Consider the following 22,395-nt stretch of genomic DNA (forward strand, 5'->3'; position numbering starts at 1 on the left):
GTGCACCACGCCACCTCACCGTGTACCACTCCACCTCACCGTGCACCACTCCACCTCACCGTGCACCACTCCACCTCACCGTGCACCACNTGGAATGAATTCTGCAGCGCAAATGTTTTCAGCATAATACAAAACAATTTAATTATCTAAGTTGGGCACAGTGCAAACGCCATTATTTCGCCGGTCTTAATGCCAAGAACCCGTTGCCCTCGGAAGAAAGAAGAGTCCCTCAGGACTCTCATGTACGAACATCACTCGTCCGCAGTCCAGCTAAGCCCTCTGCCACGGCGCCTGGTGAATGGGCGGAAACAGAGCAAGTTTCCGCCCATAGCACGGGTCCCCACCTGAGCACGGGTCCCCACCTGAGCACGGGTCCCCACCATAGCACGGGTCCCCACCTGAGCACGGGTCCCTACCATAGCAAGATGTGTATAAGAGACTGACCTGCCACTGTCAGCCTGAGATGCTGAGTCACGCTGCTGCCTCGTCAACTGACCTGCCACTGTCAGCCTGAGATGCTGAGTCACGCTGCTGCCGCGTCAACTGACCTGCCACTGTCAGCCTGAGATGCTGAGTCACGCTGCTGCCGTGTCAACTGACCTGCCACTGTCAGCCTGAGATGCTGAGTCACGCTGCTGCCGTGTCGGCCAACTGCCGTGCAGCTGTAACGGCCTTCATCAGCTGTACGTGTCAGCGACATCAGCGATAAGCTGCCGTTGCTGTGCACCTGCTGCCGGTGACTTGATGGCAGTTCGATATCGTCTGAAAAAAAATTCGTATTATGTAACAAACAGTTACGGATCAAGTTTTGTTTGACTTCACTCGTTGAGAATAATTTTTTGTGTTGAAAATTTTTTACACGTCCTCTGACGAAAAGCTGTTCGGGTTTACTTAAAAATGTCAATTAAGAAAGATGCATATTTTTACCGATGATGGTTTCTATAGAAAGTAGTCAACGAAATAAATGATCTTGAACGAAAAGATGTCCGAGTTTGCTTTTAAAGTTAAATTCAAAAGATGCATATTTTTACCGAGGATATTTTTTATAGAAAGTAGTCAACGAAATAAAAAATCTTGCTTGCCATTTTACCTCTACTTTAGGTGAAACTTTTTACTTTAGGTAGAGTTGAAGTAGAGTTTTTTACTTCAGGTAAAACTCTAATTTTTATTGCCTCTTTACCAGAGTTGGGCAGCGCTACTTTGAAATGTAGCGGCCGCTACCGCTACATGCTCTAAATGTAGCGGGCGCTACCGCTACATGCTCTAAATGTAGCGGGTGCTACCGCTACCGCTACAATTGCTAAATGTAGCGCCGCTACCGCTACCGCTACTGAAAATGTAGCGGCCTCTACATGTAGCGCGCTACTGCCCACCTCTTTACCTCTACTATATTACTACCTTTCATCCAGGTAATTTCTTCTATAGGATGCCCCGCTACGGGACACGTGATGACGACCGTCTCTCCAGCGACTGCCGTGACGTCGCTCATTGGACGTATCATGGGAGGGCCGTAGACGTTGAGACGCGCGGAGTGTGTTACGTCGCCGACGTTGTTGACGGCCGTGCAACGGTACGTTCCACCGTCTGCTACGTCCACCGAGCTGATGTTAACGTGACTGATGACGTCCCCATGAGGCGCGACGTACTCACCGACCTGAACCCTGTACCAGAGTGTTGATCAGCATTAAAATGATATTTTTAGTTTTAGTAATTATGTGTGTGATGCGTAGGCTTGAATGTCACAACATCCTACCTGTGCGTGTGGTGCAGAGGGTAGCCGTCGAGGTGCCACACGATGTGAGGGGTCGGGGCACCACAGGGGCATGTCACCACATCCTACCTGTGCGTGTGGTGCAGAGGGTAGCCGTCGAGGTGCCACACGATGTGAGGGGCACCACAGGGGCATGTCACCACATCCTACCTGTGCGTGTGGTGCAGAGGGTAGCCGTCGAGGTGCCACACGATGTGAGGGGTCGGGGCACCATAGGGGCATGCCACCACATCCTACCTGTGCGTGTGATACAGAGGGTAGCCATCGAGGTGCCACACGATGTGTTGGCTTGGGGCACCACAGCAGGGGCATGTCACCACATCCTACCTGTGCGTGTAGTGCAGAGGATAGCCATCGAGATGCCACACGATGTGAGGGGTCGGGGCACCACAGGGGCATGTCACCACATCCTACCTGTGCGTGTGGTGCAGAGGGTAGCCGTCGAGGTGCCACACGATGTGAGGGGTCGGGGCACCGGCTGCTATACACTTCAGAGACACGCCTGGTCCAGGCTGCAGAGTGTGCGCGATAAAGCGGTACAGCAATCGCGGAGCAGACTCTGTGAAACATCAAATTACTGTAATGTTTTTAAACTAATCATTGCATTAAAATTTAATTAGTTCTACGCTCTGCCTATGCTTATTGGAATGATACATGACGTGCGACATGATCTCAGGTTATTAGCCTATTAACCAAAAATTAAGAAATCGTATACGATCTTTACGAAGATTTATTATCAATTTATACTAGAACTACATGTACATGCGAGATGAAAGCTCAGTTATTATAAATGCAACTCAATCTAAGTCCATATTATTTTAAAATTAGGAAATTTCAATTGCTCTTTACCAATATTTCTTATAAATTTATTCTAGAAATAAATATCAATGCGAGCACAAAGCTCAGTTATTAGACGTACAACGCAATCTAAGCCCATATTATTTTAAAATTAGGAAATCTCAATTTGATCTTTACATATACTTTATTATAAATTTATACTAGAAATAAATATCAATGCGAGCACAAAGCTCAATTATTAGACGTACAAGGCAATAGAAGTCCATAGTATTTAGTCCATATTATTTTTTATTTAATTAGTAAATCTCATTTGCTCTTTACTATAATTTATTTATATTATATCTATAATTTACTATAAATTTATTCTAGAAATAAATGTCAATGCGAGACCAAATCTCAGTTATTAGACGTACAAAGCAATCGAAGTCAATCTTATTTTAAAATTAGGAAATCTCTATTGATCTTAACGAAGATTTATTTGAAACGGCCGCGAGTAATTAGTAATTTATTATTAAAAATTAGTAATTATATTAGTAAAAATTAGTAATTATCAATTGATATTTATGGAAAATTATTTGAAATTTACACTATACCGGAATTTTACCGGGTACATTCGACTACCGAGCTAACCTCCGAGCACAACAGTGGCATGAGCGTGGGCGACGGAATGCAGGGCCGAGGCGCGGCACTGATACTGCCCCGAATCTGCGCTGTGCAGCGGGGCTATCAGCAGACGCCGGTCCGGCAAGATGTCAACGCGACCTCCGGGCCTGGACACAAAATGCATGCTCAATGAAATAAGTGAAATTATGTCATATTAGCGAGGTGCTATTTGGCCGTTGTGTGGGTCAGTATATAAAAGAGCGTATTATTTGTAGAAAAATACGTACTCAAAGAAATGAGTGAAATATTGTCCAAATGGTGAGACGATATTTGGCCGTTGTTTGGGTCCGTTGGGTCAGTTTGAGTCTACAAAAAGAGCGCATTATTGGTAGAATCAGAAAGAGTGTCACAATTTGAATAACGTGGCCCATTCATTTTCTGCGTGCTGCGGGTGACGAATTTGTTTTTCATTGCATTTCCAATTACAAATTTGCAACCCTAGGTATCAGAAATACACTGTAATGCATGAGGAGTTTAGTATATTATACAATTGGCATAGTATCGTTCTGCCAAAAATAAGCCTTTAACTTAAGGCCACGTTAACTCTTTTTATATGTCATCTCTCTTTCCTTTCATTAGTCACCAAATATGGTGGTATCGTCAGTAGAATTAAAGATGAAACCTTACCAGCGGGAGGTAGTGAAGGGTGATCGCCGGTATAAGCCTTGATTTTGTTTTTAAAAAAGAATTCATGAGTAATTTTCCGGGCGATGTGTGGACACGGATTTGCACAATTTGTGTAAGTCACGGGACATTAAGCTATTTTAACGTTTATGTCATTACGTTAAAAAAATCGCAAATTAACCCGGAATACTACATAGCAAAATAAATTTCAAATAATTTCACCATAATTCCAATTAATGCAAACTTCGTGCTGAAAATAAATACATGAATTTAGTACGGTTATACCTCGTTTACCGCAATATACCGAAATTTCTACATGATTTCCGCAAGTTTTTACAACGAAATCGTTGCAGAAATTTCACACAGAAACTGCGAGCTCATTAATATCTCGAATACCCGAGCATTTTTATTCTCATAATAAATCATGGTTCTTAATGAGCTTATTAATTGCAGCTTAGTTCAGTCGAGTATATATAGTCTGCATGCATGCCTTCAGTGGCAGACAGAAGTGCAGTAAAATGTTCTTAGCAGTATATTTTATAAACAGAAAACCTGTAGAAATAATTTTTTTATTAAATATTCCCACCTTGGGGATGAACTAAAGAGTACATTGAAGACATGTCCATTCTTCTTATAGATTTTCTTTAATCATCGCAGAAAGCACGAGTGGAAATTAACTGAAAGATAATTCATTAACTCACTAAAAATATTGGAAAAAAAAATTTGACCAATTCGTGATGTGCTGATTGGACCAATTCGTAATTTGCTGCTGAATTTTTTAATAATCACTTGCCGCTAAATGAATATAATATGCTGCTGAATAATCATCAACAATTTGCTGATTGATCTTCGGTAAGAATAATCACGGCAGCTTCGCATCTTCAAGGATATTTTTGTCCCTAACCCGAAGACGATTGAAACCATAAAAAAAAATCCAGACCGCTCCCCAAGGCTCACTAGTAAAATGCATCTCTCGTTGATGATAACTGTAGTCTTAGTAGGATTGCGCTCAGAAGTTTACATGCAAATTATTTCCGGCACTAACTAGGAGGAAACCTTGCAAAAGTTAATTAAATATGGCCAGCTTATATAATGACATATTATAAAGTTCGGCAAGTAATGTAACAATCGTACAACTGTTATATTGAGAAATGCACCCATGTTGCCAAAATTATGAATAATATTGGTCATTTAGTGCAATGAAGTGCACAAATGTGCAGATATAAGGGAATTTTGGGCGTAGTGATGCCAGAGAACATTTTCAAAAAGATCAATCATTTGATTGATTTCAACAGCGTAGCAGTGAAAGAAAGTTTATGAATTCACGGGTCTATCATTTGAATAAATTATTCGTAATAAATGTAATAAAATTGTTCTCAAATGAAAATAAATGTATAAATAAATTGTCTATAAAATTATTCAAAATACTAGTTTGAAGAATCAACTGATCAAATGAGCATGAAACTTAAAAAATCAAAATATACACTTCGAACATTAAAAATTTGAAAAAATATCGTGTAATATAATCGTTGTAATAAATGGGCCTATATAGAGCTTGAAATTGCCAAATTAGGCATGAGCTTCCGAACAGGAGTTTGGAACCGAAAATTAAGGATAAGATAAGTTTAGGCAGAAACAGGCCAGCTAAGGATATATTATATTACAACAGTTTACTTGGGATCTTATCGCAGAAACGACGCTTGTATGTAGATAACTCTTGTTGACCAGTGACATCCGGTCATTGCAAGCACTGTTCACTGTGTCTCAAAAGTAGTACACTCAGTTGCAAATATATCTATCTACTAAAAATTTTCTTCATACTGATCATGAATCGTGAATTAACCAAAACTTTAGTGGTTAACATCAATTGATATACGAGATAACTTTCATTTGGTATTCATTAATAATTTCATTTCAAAATTTTCATTTGGTCAAGTAGAAGCGACTCTCAGTGAAAACGCTGTACTGTTGAAATGAATTCTGCAGCGCAAATGTGTTCAGCATAATAGAAAACAATTTAATTATCTAAGTTGGGCACAGAGCAAACGCCATTATTTCGCCGGTCATAATGCCAAGAAGATGCTACCTTCGGAAGAAAGAAGAGTCCCTCAGGACTCTCTTGTACGAACATCACTCGTCCGCAGTCCAGCTAAGCCCTCTGCCACGGCGCCTGGTGAATTGCTACTACTGCTTCTTCATTGTCTTGAGTTGAGAAATTAATTTATAAAAAATATTATTATTCTTGCTTGTAAAATTTTACGATAGTTTGAATTTCGCTGTCTTTGTATTCATATGCGGTACGATTGAGAAATTGCCAGTATAGCGCGTTAAGTGAAGAATTTTTAGCGCATTTTCTCATTTATGGAAAAAATGCACTATTGTGCTCGCCATGTCCGTCCGTCTGTCCGTCTGTTTGTCCGTCCGTGATTTCATGTTTTCGTCGACGAGACGAATGCGCTCTCTGTCACTCACTGCAGTAAGTACTGAGTTATATTTTTTAGATGTTTCTTCTACGTCAAAAAAAGTCATAAACTAATTTTAATTCAAATTATCAAACAAAACAAAATTTAACCTAGTGTATTTTTAACAATGATTGTAAATCTTAATTTTTGTCCCGCTATCTCAAGCAAGGGAATAATTTATAAGCTTTTAGTTTCCTGCGGAGCAAATGTTTGTCTCAACGGAGCAAGTTTCCGTCCCATAGCACATGTCCCTACCTGAGCACGGGTCCCCACCATAGCACGGGTCCCCACCTGAGCACGGGTAACGTGTCCCTTCCTGAGCACGGGTCCCCACCTGAGCACGGGTCCCCACCTGAGCACGGGTCCCTACCATAGCACGGGTCCCCACCTGAGCACGGGTCCCCACTTGAGCACGGGTCCCCACCATAGCACGGGTCCCCACCTGAGCACGGGTCCCCACCATAGCACGGGTCCCTACCATAGCACGTGTCCTCACCATAGCACGGGTCCCCACCTGAGCACGGGTCCCCACCATAGCACAGGTCCCCACCTGAGCACGGGTCCCCACCTGAGCACGGGTCCCTACCATAGCACGGGTCCCTATCATAGCACGGGTCCCCACCATAGCACGGGTCGCCACCTGAGCACGGGTCCCCACCTGAGCACGGGTCCCTACCATAGCACGGGTCCCTACCATAGCACGGGTCCCCACCATAGCACGGGTCCCTACCATAGCACGGGTCCCCACCATTGCACGGGTCCCTACCTGAGCAGCTGCCCGTCCCTATACCAGGCGAGGGAGTAGACGGGACCGCCCGTCACGAGGCACTGCAGCTCCAGCGCGTCCCCGGGTCTCACTGCCGTCATCTGAGGGCGAACCTGAGGGCACAATACGAGGGGAAATATTTTACCTTCAATCATCAACATTATTTTACCTTCACTAAATATTTATTATTATTTTACCTTTATTACGGAGACGGAGTAGAGGGGATATAGTTATTTAGAATTTCAACAGATTTTCTGCCTAGGGGTGGTCAAGGCTAATAATTTTAATAGCTTAAGTGTCGGGTAGGTCAAAGTGGGCCTCAAAATTTCAATAGACATTTTTTGAGGTAGGAGGAAGGTAGGAAGGCCTTGATCGAATCATTCCATTTGCCTTTTTTGAGCGGGAGGAGAGCGGAGGCTGTTTCATAATTTCAACAGCTAATTTGACCAGCGGGACTTAGTGACAGAAATTATTTTTGATGACTATTTAATTTTTAACAATTATCCGACGCACTCACAGGATTGACAATCGTCAAAATTTGACATTCGTGCTATTCAGAGTTGAGGCGGGATTGCAATTCATTATTCTTGGCTTTAGATATTCACGCAATTCATTTTCTAGGGTGCCTGAGTCAACACGATATTGAGCCAATGTCATGTCGTTTTGAATAAAATAATAAAAATCGAACATTAGTTAAGGTATCGTGAAGAAAATAGATATTATGTACACAAATCACAATGTTGTTCCCGTTGCGCCAATAACGGAATACAAGTGACAACACAGGGGGACCACATTGGGAGTGGTCACCAAAAGTCTGTGGGAGACAAAACTGGGTGACAACAACGCAGTGATGATGTGGTCAGAACATCACTTGCAGTGGTGTGCTGACCACGAGTGTGATGTTAGTAGTACTGCTAGGCTCACCATCTCCCTTTATCCACATTGAATAATTCCGGTAATTCTTCTGACGTGGTGACCTCTATTGTGTCGCTAGTGGTTCTCACTGACTCACCATCTTCCAATATCAATGGTAAATTTCGGGTTCTCGTGGTTCTAGTAGTTACTATTGGCTCATAATCTTCCTATATACATTGTGAAGTACCTGTACATGCAGTGGTGTGGTGACCACGAGAGTGGTGCTGGTGGTGCCACTGCCGTGAGTGTTGGATGCAGTACAGGAGTAATGGCCGGCCTCATCACTCCCGACTGATGACATCACCAGTGAGCCTCCCACAAGGTGGACGCGGTTGCCCAGCTCATCGAAGTGCAGCGGTGCACCGTTTTTACGCCAGCTGATCACGAAAATAATATGCGTTTAAAAATTACTTTTTACGTTTTTTTTTTAAATTACCTTTTATAGACAACACTTCTAAAGATTCAAATGTCTCCGATGTTATACTTGTAAAAGTGAATTTCTAATTTTATTATCAAATATCAAAAAAAATAAATTTTAAATTATATTTTTAAAATATAAAAATAAATTTTTCATAAATTATTTATTCTGTCTATTGATACATGCATTGTCTCCGACTTTACACAAGTGTGCAAAATTTCAGATCTATTGGACAGGTAGAAGTGTGTTAAATATTTATTATAAGATTTGTAGCAGACAGACAAACAAGAAGTGAAGTTAAAGAGAAGTGTTATAATTATAATTAATGCCAAAATATAATGAAACGCTTGGAAATATTTGTAAATTAGTGCTGTGAATATTCGCGTTCAAATCCAAGCGTACGGAAACTCACGTTCTTAAATATTCAATTATGAATAAACGCAAGAAAAGCTTCAACCAAGCAAAATGATAAGAATATCATAAATTAATGTGATAAACGTGGCAAATACCAAACAAAAGCTTCAAGTTACAGAAAAAAAATAATAAATAAAAAAGAAACAACAACAGAATTTACAGAATTAACAAGGAACACAATGCAAATTACAAAATAAAAATTTTAACATACCACAAAATTACTATCAATCGACAGCGAAAATACATTAAAGTAATCTGAACATTAAAATACATTAAATTATTAGCATTAAAATACATTAAAACATTAGCATTAAAATACATTCAAACATTACCATTAAAATACATTAAAACATTAGGATTGAAATACATTAAAACATTAGCACTGAAATACATTAAAATACTCTAACACAGTAGACTCAGTAGAGCAATAATTGAGACTGACACATAAGTGAGGGGCGGCCGACCCTCGGCCAGGCAGAGCAGGGCGCCGCTGCTGCCCTCGGCCACCGCTGTCTGCGGCGGCGAAGGCAGCACGCGGACTCCTTCGTCGGTGCCGCCGTCTGTGAAGAAGAAGAAAGGTCGATATAATTTTATATTATTTATAATTCATTAGCTTACATATTGCTGCGGAGAGGAGAGATTTATGGCAACTGAGAGGTCTCACAATTGGGACAATTATTTATTGATGAGTTACGATTTTATGTCTTGAATGTAAATTGGTTTGAATTGAGACAACTTTACTTCATTAGAATAATTTAGAGTTCTGTTATATTGCAAGCTAAATGCGCATTTAGCATTTGAGTAGCATTTAGAATTTTGTTAAAGCTTTCGACTTTTTTCGTAATTCTAGTAAAATACAGAGGTTTATAGATTTATGATGTAAAAAAGTGAATGATGAAAGCCTTTAATAGTTCTTAAATGTCATTTGTAATAATTACATGATAATGGTTGGAAAATATAGCAAAATGTGAATTTCTCTTGAATAAATGATAGCAAATCCAGTTGTACATTGAGCGCAGTTTAAAGGTACATTAATAAATAACTTAATTATAGCTTCAATTGACAATTATAGTGCTAGTGCTAATATCTTTATTAATGCTAGATCAAGCAGAGTGTGTGCTGGATGACAGAATGCGGCACAGTCAGAGCGAGTTTGTTTACATCGAACGGCGCCTAACTTATTGCGATGAACCTTACAAAACATTCGTCGAGGCGCGCAGTGGTTACCTAAAACGTAGGTTATACCGGCTACGTATTTAATAAATCGAAATTTATAGCCCGTGTTGTTCCCAAGACCAATTGCCGTGCGAGCTCAAACAAACTGCAGCTTCGCCGGTGTGAGTCTGGTCGTTTCGAGCGTCAACGACCGTGAGAAATTTCGAGTCGTTGACCATTTCTATGCAGTGTTTGATTTTGACCCTCATGCACTCAAATTGCCGTGATTTATTCCTGTAGTGCCTTTGTTCAAACTCGTTCAGTGCGCGCCTCTGGCAACTACGTTGCCTAATCAAAAGATAAATTTGATGCCCTGGAAGTACTAATGATTTTCGAACGAAGAAACTAAGTAAGATCGATGACGAAGAATTAATAAAACTTGTACCGTACAATGACTGAGAAAAAATCAGTAGTGTTAATTATGATAAACACAATACAACGTACAAAGTAAAAGCTTCAACCAAACAAAACAATAAAAATATCGAAAATTATTGAGATAAACACGGCAAATACCAAAATAAACCGCACACCTCTCAGTGTGCGGTTAGTCATAATATTTCTAGTCGATAGTCATGAAATGTAATTATTTAATTATAGGTACATAAAAATCGTATAGGTACATAAATCATTATAGGTACATAAAAAAAACTTATTTTGCTCTCGAATGGAACATAATGAATTTAAGTTCTGCTTTGGGATATTTACGGAAATAAATTTTTACGGTGATAGAACCACTGCCTGAAATGCCCAAAAAATTATCACTTGGAATTATTTATTTTAATCCAACTATCAAAATTAAAATAATGATTAGTTCTCATAATTTAATGTGGTCTCGGCGACTCTGCGACGTCGGCAAATCCAGATATAGAATTCAATTCAGACTACCATCTACTGACCGCACAATTCATAATCTTCAGTTGAAGAAACAAATCTTCAGGGATTCAGAGTCTCGAAGCGAATGCAAGAAGCTAACTTCGAATGCAGAAGCTTTTGATCGTCTGATCAGAATTACGGATTACTTCTCCCCCCGAAAAGCAATCCTAGATCCATGGGGATCTCGCGACATGGGTTTTAATGCTCCACAGAATTTCATGATTGCTTCGAAATTCTTGCGGTGCGTCGGAGCAGAGCTGCAATATTCTTGTTGGGGACACTCCTATATACTGAGGGAACTGCCTCAGGATCCCAATCCTATAAACGCGTCGGGGGGAAGGAATGTTTTCCCACCCGTGGGAGAGCAACGTGAGTAGAGGAAAGATAATTTTTGGCTGATTCGCAAGTTTTTCAAATGTTGAATATTTTTTTGTGATTTTATTGACGAGAAAAAAGTCTAAAACAACGAGTATTCTCAGTAGGAATTGCTATCTTCCTAATTCACAGGTTCCAGTTCAGGGGTCAGCGGGACAAACGGCTGCAGTGAGCTTAACAGGATTTAAGTAAGATTGAGGAAACATGAAGGAATTTTTGTTCAAATCCTGTCCTACCTCAATGTTTGTTGAGTTTCGTCCACTTGGTTCTTGTTTCATATATTAATTATAGGGGATGTGGAATAAGTTAAACGTTTTAATTTCAACAATGCAACGATATTCAGTGTGTGCCTCTAAGATATACATGACATTCCCGATCCTATGGAATTAAACCATTTCCTGCTAATTAATAACTCTTCTGATAAGGCATCTGCAATCACAGCTGCGAAAAGAACGTGAAAAATGAGAAGGTATAAAGTTAGTCAAGTATTAATTTCCATGCAAGCGCGATGAATTAAATTGGACATATGAAAGGGAAATCCGCGGGCTGGTTTTTAAACGTCACTCCACCGTGGCCAAATAATAGGATACCAAGATATAGGATAACAAGATTAGTCCTCGATCAGTGCTTTTAGTGACCAGGGATGTTAACCAGGAATGTTTAAATGAGTCAGGCTAATGCGGTACGAAGCTGTGCGCTAAAAATACTGGTACGTGTCGTATGAATGTTGTATACAAAAATGAACAATTGATATTCATGCAATGTCAGAGTAGACCAGCTGTGAAAGCTGTAAACTGAACTTCATCTTATTCATCATGTGAAGCTCGATCCGAACTTATAAGGAAATATTTTCCCCTCTAAATTTTACAACTAATTTAATATCTTTATATCATTATCAAGGGCTTGATTTTCCCCGCAGTCGCAGTAATGAAGGCATAAATAGATGTCAGCGCTTGCTATATTGTTCACATAGATTATATATAAGGATTTATTAGCGAATTATGATAAAACAAATGTTTAAATACCAGTTAGCGAAAAACACTCTCTCTGTTATTCAGAATACATATTACATACAAATGCTGAAATGAGAATTCGTAGTACATATATTTTTAAAATTAAGTTTCGTAAGTTTGAGCACAAAAATCATGTAAGTTAATGCAACTTTCTTTTTCAAAAGTGTAAATAAAATCTTATTTATTCTTTGTAATACATTCGCGACGTAGGAGAATAGTGAAACACTTAGTTCGAATCAGCAAGAATGAACAGCTTGTGAAGGTTAGGTTGCCTTCAAGTCATGCTTGCAAATTTCTCGAGTCAAGCGTCGCTTGACTTGATGCAAGAGTGGCAATCTCGACGGGCCCGGCAATCGCACAATCTCGTGCTTGCTTGTCACTTCCAAGCCAGCGAGCAGAAATTCTGAAACTCCAAGCGAGTGGAATGAACGCCCAGCGACAGACATGTTACCTCGGGGCTGAGGCGGGGACCACGGCGGCAATGTTTAGAAAACAGTTAAGTTGAGCGACAGACATAAATTACCCGCTGAGGCGGCAATGTTTAGAAATAGTTAAGTTGAGCGACAGACATGAATTACCCGCTGAGACGGCAATGTTTAGAAAATAGTTAAGTTGAGCGACAGACATGAATTACCCGCCGAGGCGGCAATGTTGAGAAAATAGTTAAGTTGAGCGACAGACATGAATTACCCGCTGAGGCGGCAATGTTTAGAAAATAGTTAAGTTGAGCGACAGACATGAATTACCCGCTGAGGCGGCAATGTTTAGAAAATAGTTAAGTTGAGCAACAGACATGAATTACCCGCTGAGGCGGTAATGTTTAGAAAATAGTAAAGTTGAGCGACAGACATGAATTACCCGCTCAGGCGGCAATGTTTAGAAAATAGTTAAGTTGAGCGACAGACATGAATTACCCGCTGAGGCGGCAATGTTTAGAAAATAGTTAAGTTGACATCGTAGATGCAGAGGTGGTAGAGTCACGGTTTGTAACGAATGCTATGAAAAGTTGACATCCTTGATGTACAGTCAGGCGAACCACGGGTTAAAATCGAAGTTAACGTCTTAAATGCAGAGGTAGTCCAGACTGATTCAAAATTAAATTTAATATAGGTAAGAATTTTTGATGCCGAGGTTGTAGAGAATAAGTAAAATGAAAAGCGTTGACACAAATAATTTGAGACGACTATTAAAAATGCAAAATATAGATCCATACTCTGCCCAATTCTTTTGTTAATTTTGTTCAAATCGTTTTAAAGTTTACCTACCTCCGCCCCCAAATATTACAAGTACAAAATATTTTTACTCGTATTAAAGCCTCCCCTCGAACATTTGAGAAGCTCTTTTTATTCGCACTGTTTACAAACCACAAATTTCCTACGCCTGAATTTGATGTATAAGGGTTTGCCGATGCAATGCAAACGGCGCCCTAGCTCCCTCTACGAGGGCTCAAAGCGAGGGTAGCTGAAAACTGAGGTGGTAAAATATTCCGATACTTTTTGCACAATTGCGGCAAGTGAAAGGAGATGGTCTGACAGTATTTTTCGTGAGGGAATAGGAAAGATTTCTCATGCAATTACTTCTCTGACCAAGAAACTGGAGTTTACCAGCTGAAATAAATAAGAAATTGTTTGAAATTAATGAAAAATGGTTTGAGCGCCGCATAATGTTAGTCAATTTGATTTGGGAGATGGACGGACGTATACAGAATATCATACGTAAACGCAATTACCTTACGTATACATAATTTCTAGGGTTGAAGTAAACAATTGTCTCAAGGGATATTTCACTAAAATAAAATTATACCTTACCATATATTCCTGAAATCGAAATTTCCTATGTTTCATTACTTTTATGAACGTACATCTCGAATTCTGTTGATGTCACCGAGACACACTATATAACTCAGCCTAAATGGTCGTACAGACAAATACTGTAGGATGAATAAAAATAATAATGGAAACTATTAAAATGAAAAAACGTAAAATATGATAATATAAACCGTGTGTCTTCCTATTTTTCCTATCTCCCATTTCGGCCTGACTCTTGCTTATTAAACAGTGATTAAGTCTTAGGTTCAGAGCCCTTCTGCAAATGCCTAAAAAAATACAAAACTTTTAATGACCTTAACCAAACAAAGAAGAATATAACGCAAATTCTAATAAAGTAAACAATACATAAATATAAATAATACTTTCCAAATCATCAATAACAAACTCCACACCGAATGGACACATAATTAATGATTATCACAAATGAATAGCCCAAATTAATAAAACACGTACTTCCGTGGTGAATCACACGGCAATGACACATAGTACAAAACGCGTCTTAACGAGGTCACATCATAGGTGAATCAAAGCCCTGAATTACAAGAATTCTACCGCAATCTTAATCCTTTACAATGCAGCTCATTTTCAAGTCCTTAATTACTAACAAAGCTGATTACCCAAGGCTTTTCATCCCAAAGCCTTTTCATAGCGATGGTCAGAAACATGCATAATTTCAACGCAAAATCTTTCATGAACGCACTTACCGTTTCCACCAAAAACAATTTGTACCGCGAGGTTCGTATTGGGTTGAAAGTTTCATCAGTAACACCAGAAATCCATTGCCATTTTTCTAGCGCCAGTGAGGCTTGATTCCGGCACAGAATTCAGGTCTTCTCAGACCTGAATTCTTTCCGTATGAAAAATTGTGGTGGCTTAAATTAGAAATTCGTCTTGTCATGATCGCCATAATTTATACACCCAAGATTTGTTGCTCTAATGCTTTTCTATTTTATTGAATTGACACATGCCCCGATTCTTAGCATTTCTTCACCTACGAGAATAATGAGCGGCACAATAAAGCACCGGATATCAAATTATCCGTCATTTTATTGTATTGAGAATTTGTTTACCGCTACCAACTGCATAATGTATGTTATCACTTTATAACAATGAAAGCCTCTGTGTGTACCGAAATTGCCAGTTTTTATTGTAAAAATATAGATTCACCAGTAAATTGTTAACACTTCATTACCCGAAGCCTTAAATTCACCTCACATTACATTCAACTTCCGTGCTCGCGTCTCCCCATTTCGGCAAATTCAGGAAAATAATCACGCTCTCCGCTCCCCATTTCGGCAAATTCAGGGAAATAATCACGGTCTCCGCTCACCATTTCGGCAAATTCAGGGAAATAATCACGGTCTGCGCTCCCCATTTCGGCAAATTCAGGGAAATAATCACGGTCTTCGCTCCCCATTTCGGCAAATTCAGGGAAATAATCACGGTCTTCGCTCCTCATTTCGGCAAATTCAGGGAAATAATCACGGTCTCGCTCACCATTTTGTCAAATTCAGGGAAATAATCACAGTCTTCGCACCCCATTTCGGCAAATTCAGGGAAATAATCACGGTCTCCGCTCCAAATTTCGGCAAATTCAGGGAAATAATCACGGTCTCCGCTCCCCATTTCGGCTAAATCCGGAAAATAACCACGGTCTCCGCTCCCCATGCATTTCGGCGAATTCAGGGAAATAATCATGGTCTCCGCTCCCCATTTCGGCAAATTCAGGGAAATAATCACGGTCCCCGCGCTTCGGCATCTCGACGCGCAGGCGCCACGGTGGCTCAAGCGCAGTTGTTATTCAAGTCTTTTAAGCCACACAACAGAAACATGGCACAGTCGCTCAACCCGGCCCGAGTAGGCTTGTATTTTTGGGTCCTTTGAGCGCTTAATTACAGTCAGTGTCAAAAATATCTACGGAGTGTGGTTTGAATCTCAAATTCCGGTGCCCCGATGGATGTAATTCAACGCAGTCGAGTTCTAGTTGTTCGGGCTTGAAAAGTGTCATTATTAGTGACCCTTGTACGTGACTGCTGCGAGTGCGGTGGACAATCATTTACATGGAACTTTTAAAACATTGGTGAAACTCGTTCATATTGTTTCGTAATTGACTCGCTGTGCAAAAATTGGACACGAACCTCATTTCATTCGCTATTTATGGGTAATTTGAGCGTGAATAAGCGAATTAAATTATTTTCCGGGTAAATAGGAATTGAAGGAATAATATATAATGATATCTAATTGTATATTTCATGACTCCAGTTTCGTAATAACATCGCTTGCTATCATCTCGAACCTGCTCCTGCCGAAACACTCGCTAATAAGCCACAAAAAATGTACAATTTTTTCTGCTCTTGGCAGAGGTACAAAATTACTGAATTATTTACTATTTTAATTAAGCAATCTAGAAAGTCTAGTAAACAACTATTTTATTTTATGATCCGTACAAGATTTCAATTATATAAGAAAACTGAGTGAATGACTGAAATTTTTTTCAAAATTGTGCGACCAAAGCTAGTACGTGAACTTACTGTACGGGCCATAAATCTACATTCCCATCAACAATTTATTCTTGCCTTTTCAGTCAGTAAATCACACATTCCACCTAATAATCACAGGAAAATCTGTGTCTGTTATACGGGTAGAATCAATGATAGCAGAGCAGTTATTTCCATCTTTTGACGCACGTCTGACGCACAAAACACGATGATGGATCGCGGCTCGTGGATGTTCCATTTCCGCCGCCCTCACTCCTCCACCTACTGGAGCTGGAACCTAAAGAGCGAAATATTCTTTAATAAGAGCCTTTATTAATAGTTCCGAAGCATATTTACTCACAGTTTCGTGTAAATATTGAAGTTAAAAAACTCTTAATTTCGTGACTAGTCACTCCAAGCTGAAATGCGTTTCAGAGGCCGCCCCACGGAAGGGCATTTCAGAGGCCGCCCCGCGGGAGGGCATTTCAGAGGCCGCCCCGCGGGAGGGCATTTCAGAGGCCGCCCCACGGGAGGGCATTTCAGAGGCCGCCCCACGGGAGGGCATTTCGAATGTCACCAGCTTCCTAACAGCGGCTGATTTAAGGTCTGTGATATATACTCGGGCTCGGCTTCCATGCTTCTAATTGGGCCCACAGGGCAACATCGAATCAGAAGCTGAAATGACATTGAATTTTTGTTTTTAATTCCGTTCATAATGTAATATAAAATTGATAGCCTCGTCGGAGCATCTTCGGTATATTTTTACATGTGTAGTTGCAATACACGCGGATGAGATTTGTTTATTCAGGGACATGAATGGGTCGAGATGATTCTCGACCCATTACGACTCATGGCTAGGATAACCTTCATCAGGATAACCTTCATAACCTTCATCAGGATAACCTTCATAAGGATAACCTTCATAACCTTCATCAGGATAACCTTCATAACCTTCATCAGGATAACCTCCATAACCTTCATCAGGATAACCTTCATAACCTTCATCAGGATATCCTTCATAACCTTCATCAGGATAACCTTCATCACGGAGAGTTGGTCCTTTTATCTGGGTGAGGACAATTTTGCCCAAGTCGTTGACACGCCCACTTGGTTTTTCAGGACCCATTGACCACTAAGAGTTTATTTTATTTTCTGTTGCCGCGTTCAAATGGTTGTCTTGACCCACTCTCATCTCTGAGTGCAAGCAATATCCTGAGTCACGTGTAGGAGCATATTTTCTGCTTTAAGGAACCACCGCCCAGAATCCGTTCGTGATTTTGAAAATAATATATAATATAAAAACCTTATTTATATTTCATCGAAACCGATGTAAGCCGTTTAGCCTTTTATTGAGCTTGCAGCTCAAAATCATGCAGCGTTGAATATCATTCTTTTAATTTTTTTATTTATAAGGGTACATGCCATCAAGTCAATGCGAGTAATTAGCCAGCAAGTTCACCGTAAAGTATAACTGTTATCGCAGAACTGAGATATCATCAGTAGAAGATCAACAATACAGGGCCAGCAGTGCGCGCCGTTTTGCTGCACCAACATTATGATAATGGGAGCGTATAATGTGGTCTGGTCGTATAGATGTTATATGTTGGCCCACGACATTATTTGGCGCCGAGAATAAGGTAATGGAGTAACACAGCCGGTAATGATGGCAGCACATGTGATGTCTGCACGACTCATGAGTGTAGTGCGACTCAGCACGATGTGAAGGTGCACCGACTCAGCACGATGTGAAGGTGCACTGACTCAGCACGATGTGAAGGTGCACTGACTCAGCACGATGTGAAGGTGCACCGACTCAGCAGCACAATGTGAAGGTGCACCGACTCAGCGCGATGTGAATGAATCGAATAAAAAAAAATATCGCCATAAAAATCGCCATATCGCCATATATCGAAGATATCGCCATATCGCCATAAAATCGAATCCCGAAATGGCGCTGACCCAACAAAAGGGAAGACATGGGTCACCCAACACGAGGTTATACGTGCAGCGCTGTCCAAATTGTACGGCAACAGACACGAATGTCTAAATGTCTACTGCCATCAATAATTTCTAGTACCAATGATTTTACGTTGTGAAACGCAAACCGCGCTTCGGGCGCGATTAATTCAAATTTAGCATCGGTTCAAATTTATCGCGATTACAGAGGCAATTTTGTTTCAGTTCTTTGTACCGCACGCGCAGATACCCGATACGACGTAGCACGGGCGCTTATAGTTTGCCGCTTATGTTATTTTTTACGCGTTTCTAGTTCCGTGGTAGTTTGATTGTACTACGCTGTAGATACGTGACCGTGTGGTTGTACGGCGCTGTAGGAATATAGATACGTGACCGTGTGGTTGTACGACGCTGTAGGAATATAGTTAAGTGACCGTGTGTTTGTACGGCGCTGTAGGAATATAGTTACGTGCCCGTGTGGTTGTACGGCGCTGTAGGAATATAGTTACGGGACCGTGTGGTTGTACGGCGCTGTAGGAATATAGTTACGTGCCCGTATGGTGGCAAGACACTGCATATAACCACAGTTTAGTTATCGTTATGTTACGTGATGATAAAAATCTTTGGATGGGCGGACGTTGCAATTTAATCTGTATCACAAAGCCGCCTTGGTGCGATGGCCATTATTTAAAAGTAAAGTTGCATTTAATTAAAGGTGAAGTCGACGGATGATTTATACTGGACCACGATTGTTGATAATGAAAGGCAAGTGAACGTCATTCATGAGGCTTACATCGTGAGCTGATGCATGGGTGAATAGAAGTTAATGAGTGAAATAGAGAATAAGTGAAAGGAATAGAAAATTGAGTTAAAACTGGACTCCAGGCGATGAGCTATGAAAAGAGATATTCAACGTATATAGCTTCCATAAAAAATAGATAAGAACGATCAATATATGTTTGAATTATTATGCTTATATGGTGAATGATTTCCAAATTCTATCTGAGGCTTGAATTCGAACTCAGCAATCGTGGTTTAAAATGCTGAGTCAAAATAATTGTAATAATGAACCAATTAGTAAGAATCGATGAAATAAAACAGAAAAAAGTTTAACTAAAAAGCTCACAAATGTCTCTATCTGTCATATGAATTTCTATAATAGGAACGAACAAACAAATCCTCCGAAATATCCTATTAACTTTGACTAAAAAATCGCACTGCTAACGACACTCGAATCGAGGGAGTATCATTTCATTGAGTGTTCATAGCTGCTGAACGCCTGTGCTTTCCCGGCCATAATTCCTTGATACACGAGGCTATAAAGCAATAAATTTAACGCTCTAATAAACAACGCTGCCGCTCCAACTTCCACAAATACAGAGCGAGAGTAGCCGAAAAATAAACATTTCAGAAAAAAGTAAAAAATCGCAGCATCTGTGAGTTTTCACATGAAAAAGAATATTTTAATGATTGAACTGATGTTCCGTGTTAAAGTCTATGAAATGGAAAGGTAAAAAATACGATAGTAAATTTGGCAAAAGTTTATACTCTATACTGATCTCTAATTTATTAATTTGTTTTTAAAAATCATTTGATCCGACCCGTAAAATCCAACTCGAGTTCAGCCGGCTAATGGAATTCACATTGGTTCGTCAGACGAATACCAGTACAATTCGTAAAAATATTCAGCAGTTAAATGGGATAAATTTTCCCTTAGACCTGTAAGATCGCTTTTAAAATCAAGAAGGGGACCTTATATCACTAAATTAGATTTATTTACTTATTTGTTTAAAATAAATTAATTTTATCTGGAATTAATTTGATAAAATGCCCTGAAAGTTCGATTTGTCAAACTAGATTTAAAGTTCAAAGCTATGGGTAAAAATTAAGACTAAATCATGCCATTTTAGGACAGAAAAAAGGGCTCCATCTCTTGAATAAATATTTTCAAAGTCTCTTGACTGAACGTGCAACAACCTGAATGTAAAAAAAAAACAGGAAAGTTCTCAATTATTAGGAAGGGGTAGAGTTAACTCTCAGCTGACAGAAGATGAGGTATTATCACATGTTATTATTACATATGCATTAAGAACGCTGTGTGTTATCTATGATGTATGTTGTTCGATTTGATTTTGTTCTGCTTCATATTGTTCGTCTCATAATAGACGAAAATTATATCATATATTCATTCTATCTCTCGTGAATATTCCTCAAAATTTTTGCAACATTTATGCATGAATTTTTTAGTATTTGCCTGTTGCACCCTGCAATACAAATGATAAGTTTAAAAAAATCAATCATAAGCATTGGATGGACTGAACTAATGTTTACTGTACAACTACAATTTAGCAGAGAGGTATTGAACAACATTGCAGTGCATTTTTTACGAACCAAGTTATATCTCAATTACATTTTCCCTTAGTATTTAACACTGCAAAATTAATCGGTTATTTCTCACAAAAGAAAAACCCACTGTCTATTTTCCATTCAACAACATGAAAGACAATAATATCTATCGGTGAATATTTTCCTTGCCTGTAAAACAATGTACTTCTTCCAAACGGCTCCACTTCCGTAGACAACTCATTCTTTGATGATAAACGCCAGAAATAAAAATTCCTAAAAATTTTTGAAAGCAACAATGGAGTCTCTATAAAACCAAAGATTTATAGAAGCTCCGTATCAGGACATGTTTCTTTCAACTATCAGCAATTAATACGAATTGGCTTTTATCTGTGAGAAATATTCTAGTCTACGAATTGTTTGCAATGATATCGATATAAAACTTGGACCGAGTGTAGGCTTTGCTATAGTGAAGCTCGCTGCTCTAATTGAATGAGGCCTTCGACGCGAAACCAAAATAAAAACTCGGAGTATGAGTTTATTTTGCTGCAGTACTAAAGTATTGGAGCGAAACTCGGAGCAATATACCTTAGTGGAAAGAATTATTTTGAATTGCGTAGGTACTGAGTCTTACAATGATGTTTTTTGTTGATGTTGAGTCATACACTGATATCTCGTATAGGTTGGCATTGAGTCTTACACAGACGTCTTGTGTTGATATTGAGTCTTACACTGAGCTCTCGTGTAGGCATTGAGTCTTACCCTGACATCTTGTGTTGATATTGAGTCTTACACTGATACAGTCTTACATGCACAGACGTCTCGTGTAGGTATTGAGTCTTCCACTGACGTTTTGCGTTGATATTGAGTCTTACACTGATATCTCGTATAGGTTGGCATTGAGTCTTACACAGACGTCTCGTGCAGGTATTGAGTCTTACACTGACGCCTTATATTGAGTCTTACACTGACGTCTCGTGTAGGAATTGGGTCTCACACTTACGCCTCCTGTTGGCGTTGCTTCTTACGTGAACTTATGGCATCAAAACCAAATTTTTTCAAGTGGAAGTGGTCTGAAAACCAATATTTGTAATGTATTAGTTAAATATTTAGACACTATTACCTTAAATTGAGAAATTTAAAATAATAGTGTAATAGGATACAATTAATGTTGAAACGTTGCAGCGTTTAATGCAGCAAATACATTTGGAATGCGTGAAAATGTAAATAGATTTAAAGCTTCTTTGAAGCAACAAGAAACAAAAATATATTGGCTAAATAAGCACTAAATTTGCAAAATAACTATAAAATATTAAAGTAGGGGATGACAAAATTTTCTCATACTCAAATGACTGAGGCAATTTGCAGAATAAAAAATTTACAGTTTCCTCATTAGAACGCATTGAAAAAGATGCAATTCATTTGTACTTAATTTGCGAAGGCTGAAAGTCTGGCGCTCGCTCTTCAGAAGCGGCAAGCCCTA

General features: G+C 39.5%; 2 protein-coding genes across 2 annotated transcripts; both read right to left on the reverse strand.

Annotated features, from left to right (window-relative positions):
- Positions 1–270: 270 nt before the first annotated feature.
- LOC125178842 (Down syndrome cell adhesion molecule-like protein Dscam2) lies at positions 271–15,595 on the reverse strand. Its single transcript, XM_047883549.1, has 9 exons — positions 15,412–15,595; positions 9,274–9,391; positions 8,187–8,376; positions 7,085–7,197; positions 3,200–3,339; positions 2,186–2,330; positions 1,399–1,661; positions 601–762; positions 271–398 (listed from the first exon to the last, which is right to left on the reverse strand). The coding sequence occupies exons 1-9, from the start codon at positions 15,593–15,595 to the stop codon at positions 271–273; spliced, it is 1,443 nt and encodes a 480-aa protein (XP_047739505.1).
- A 1,859-nt stretch (positions 15,596–17,454) lies between these two features.
- LOC108664994 (protein SRC2 homolog) lies at positions 17,455–17,739 on the reverse strand. The gene has a single exon (XM_018151704.1). It carries the CDS (start codon positions 17,737–17,739, stop codon positions 17,455–17,457), a length of 285 nt encoding a protein of 94 aa, XP_018007193.1.
- Positions 17,740–22,395: the final 4,656 nt, after the last annotated feature.

The sequence above is a fragment of the Hyalella azteca genome, unplaced genomic scaffold, assembly GCF_000764305.2.
Source record: "Hyalella azteca isolate HAZT.00-mixed unplaced genomic scaffold, Hazt_2.0.2 contig13225, whole genome shotgun sequence".
NCBI lineage: Eukaryota > Metazoa > Arthropoda > Malacostraca > Amphipoda > Hyalellidae > Hyalella > Hyalella azteca.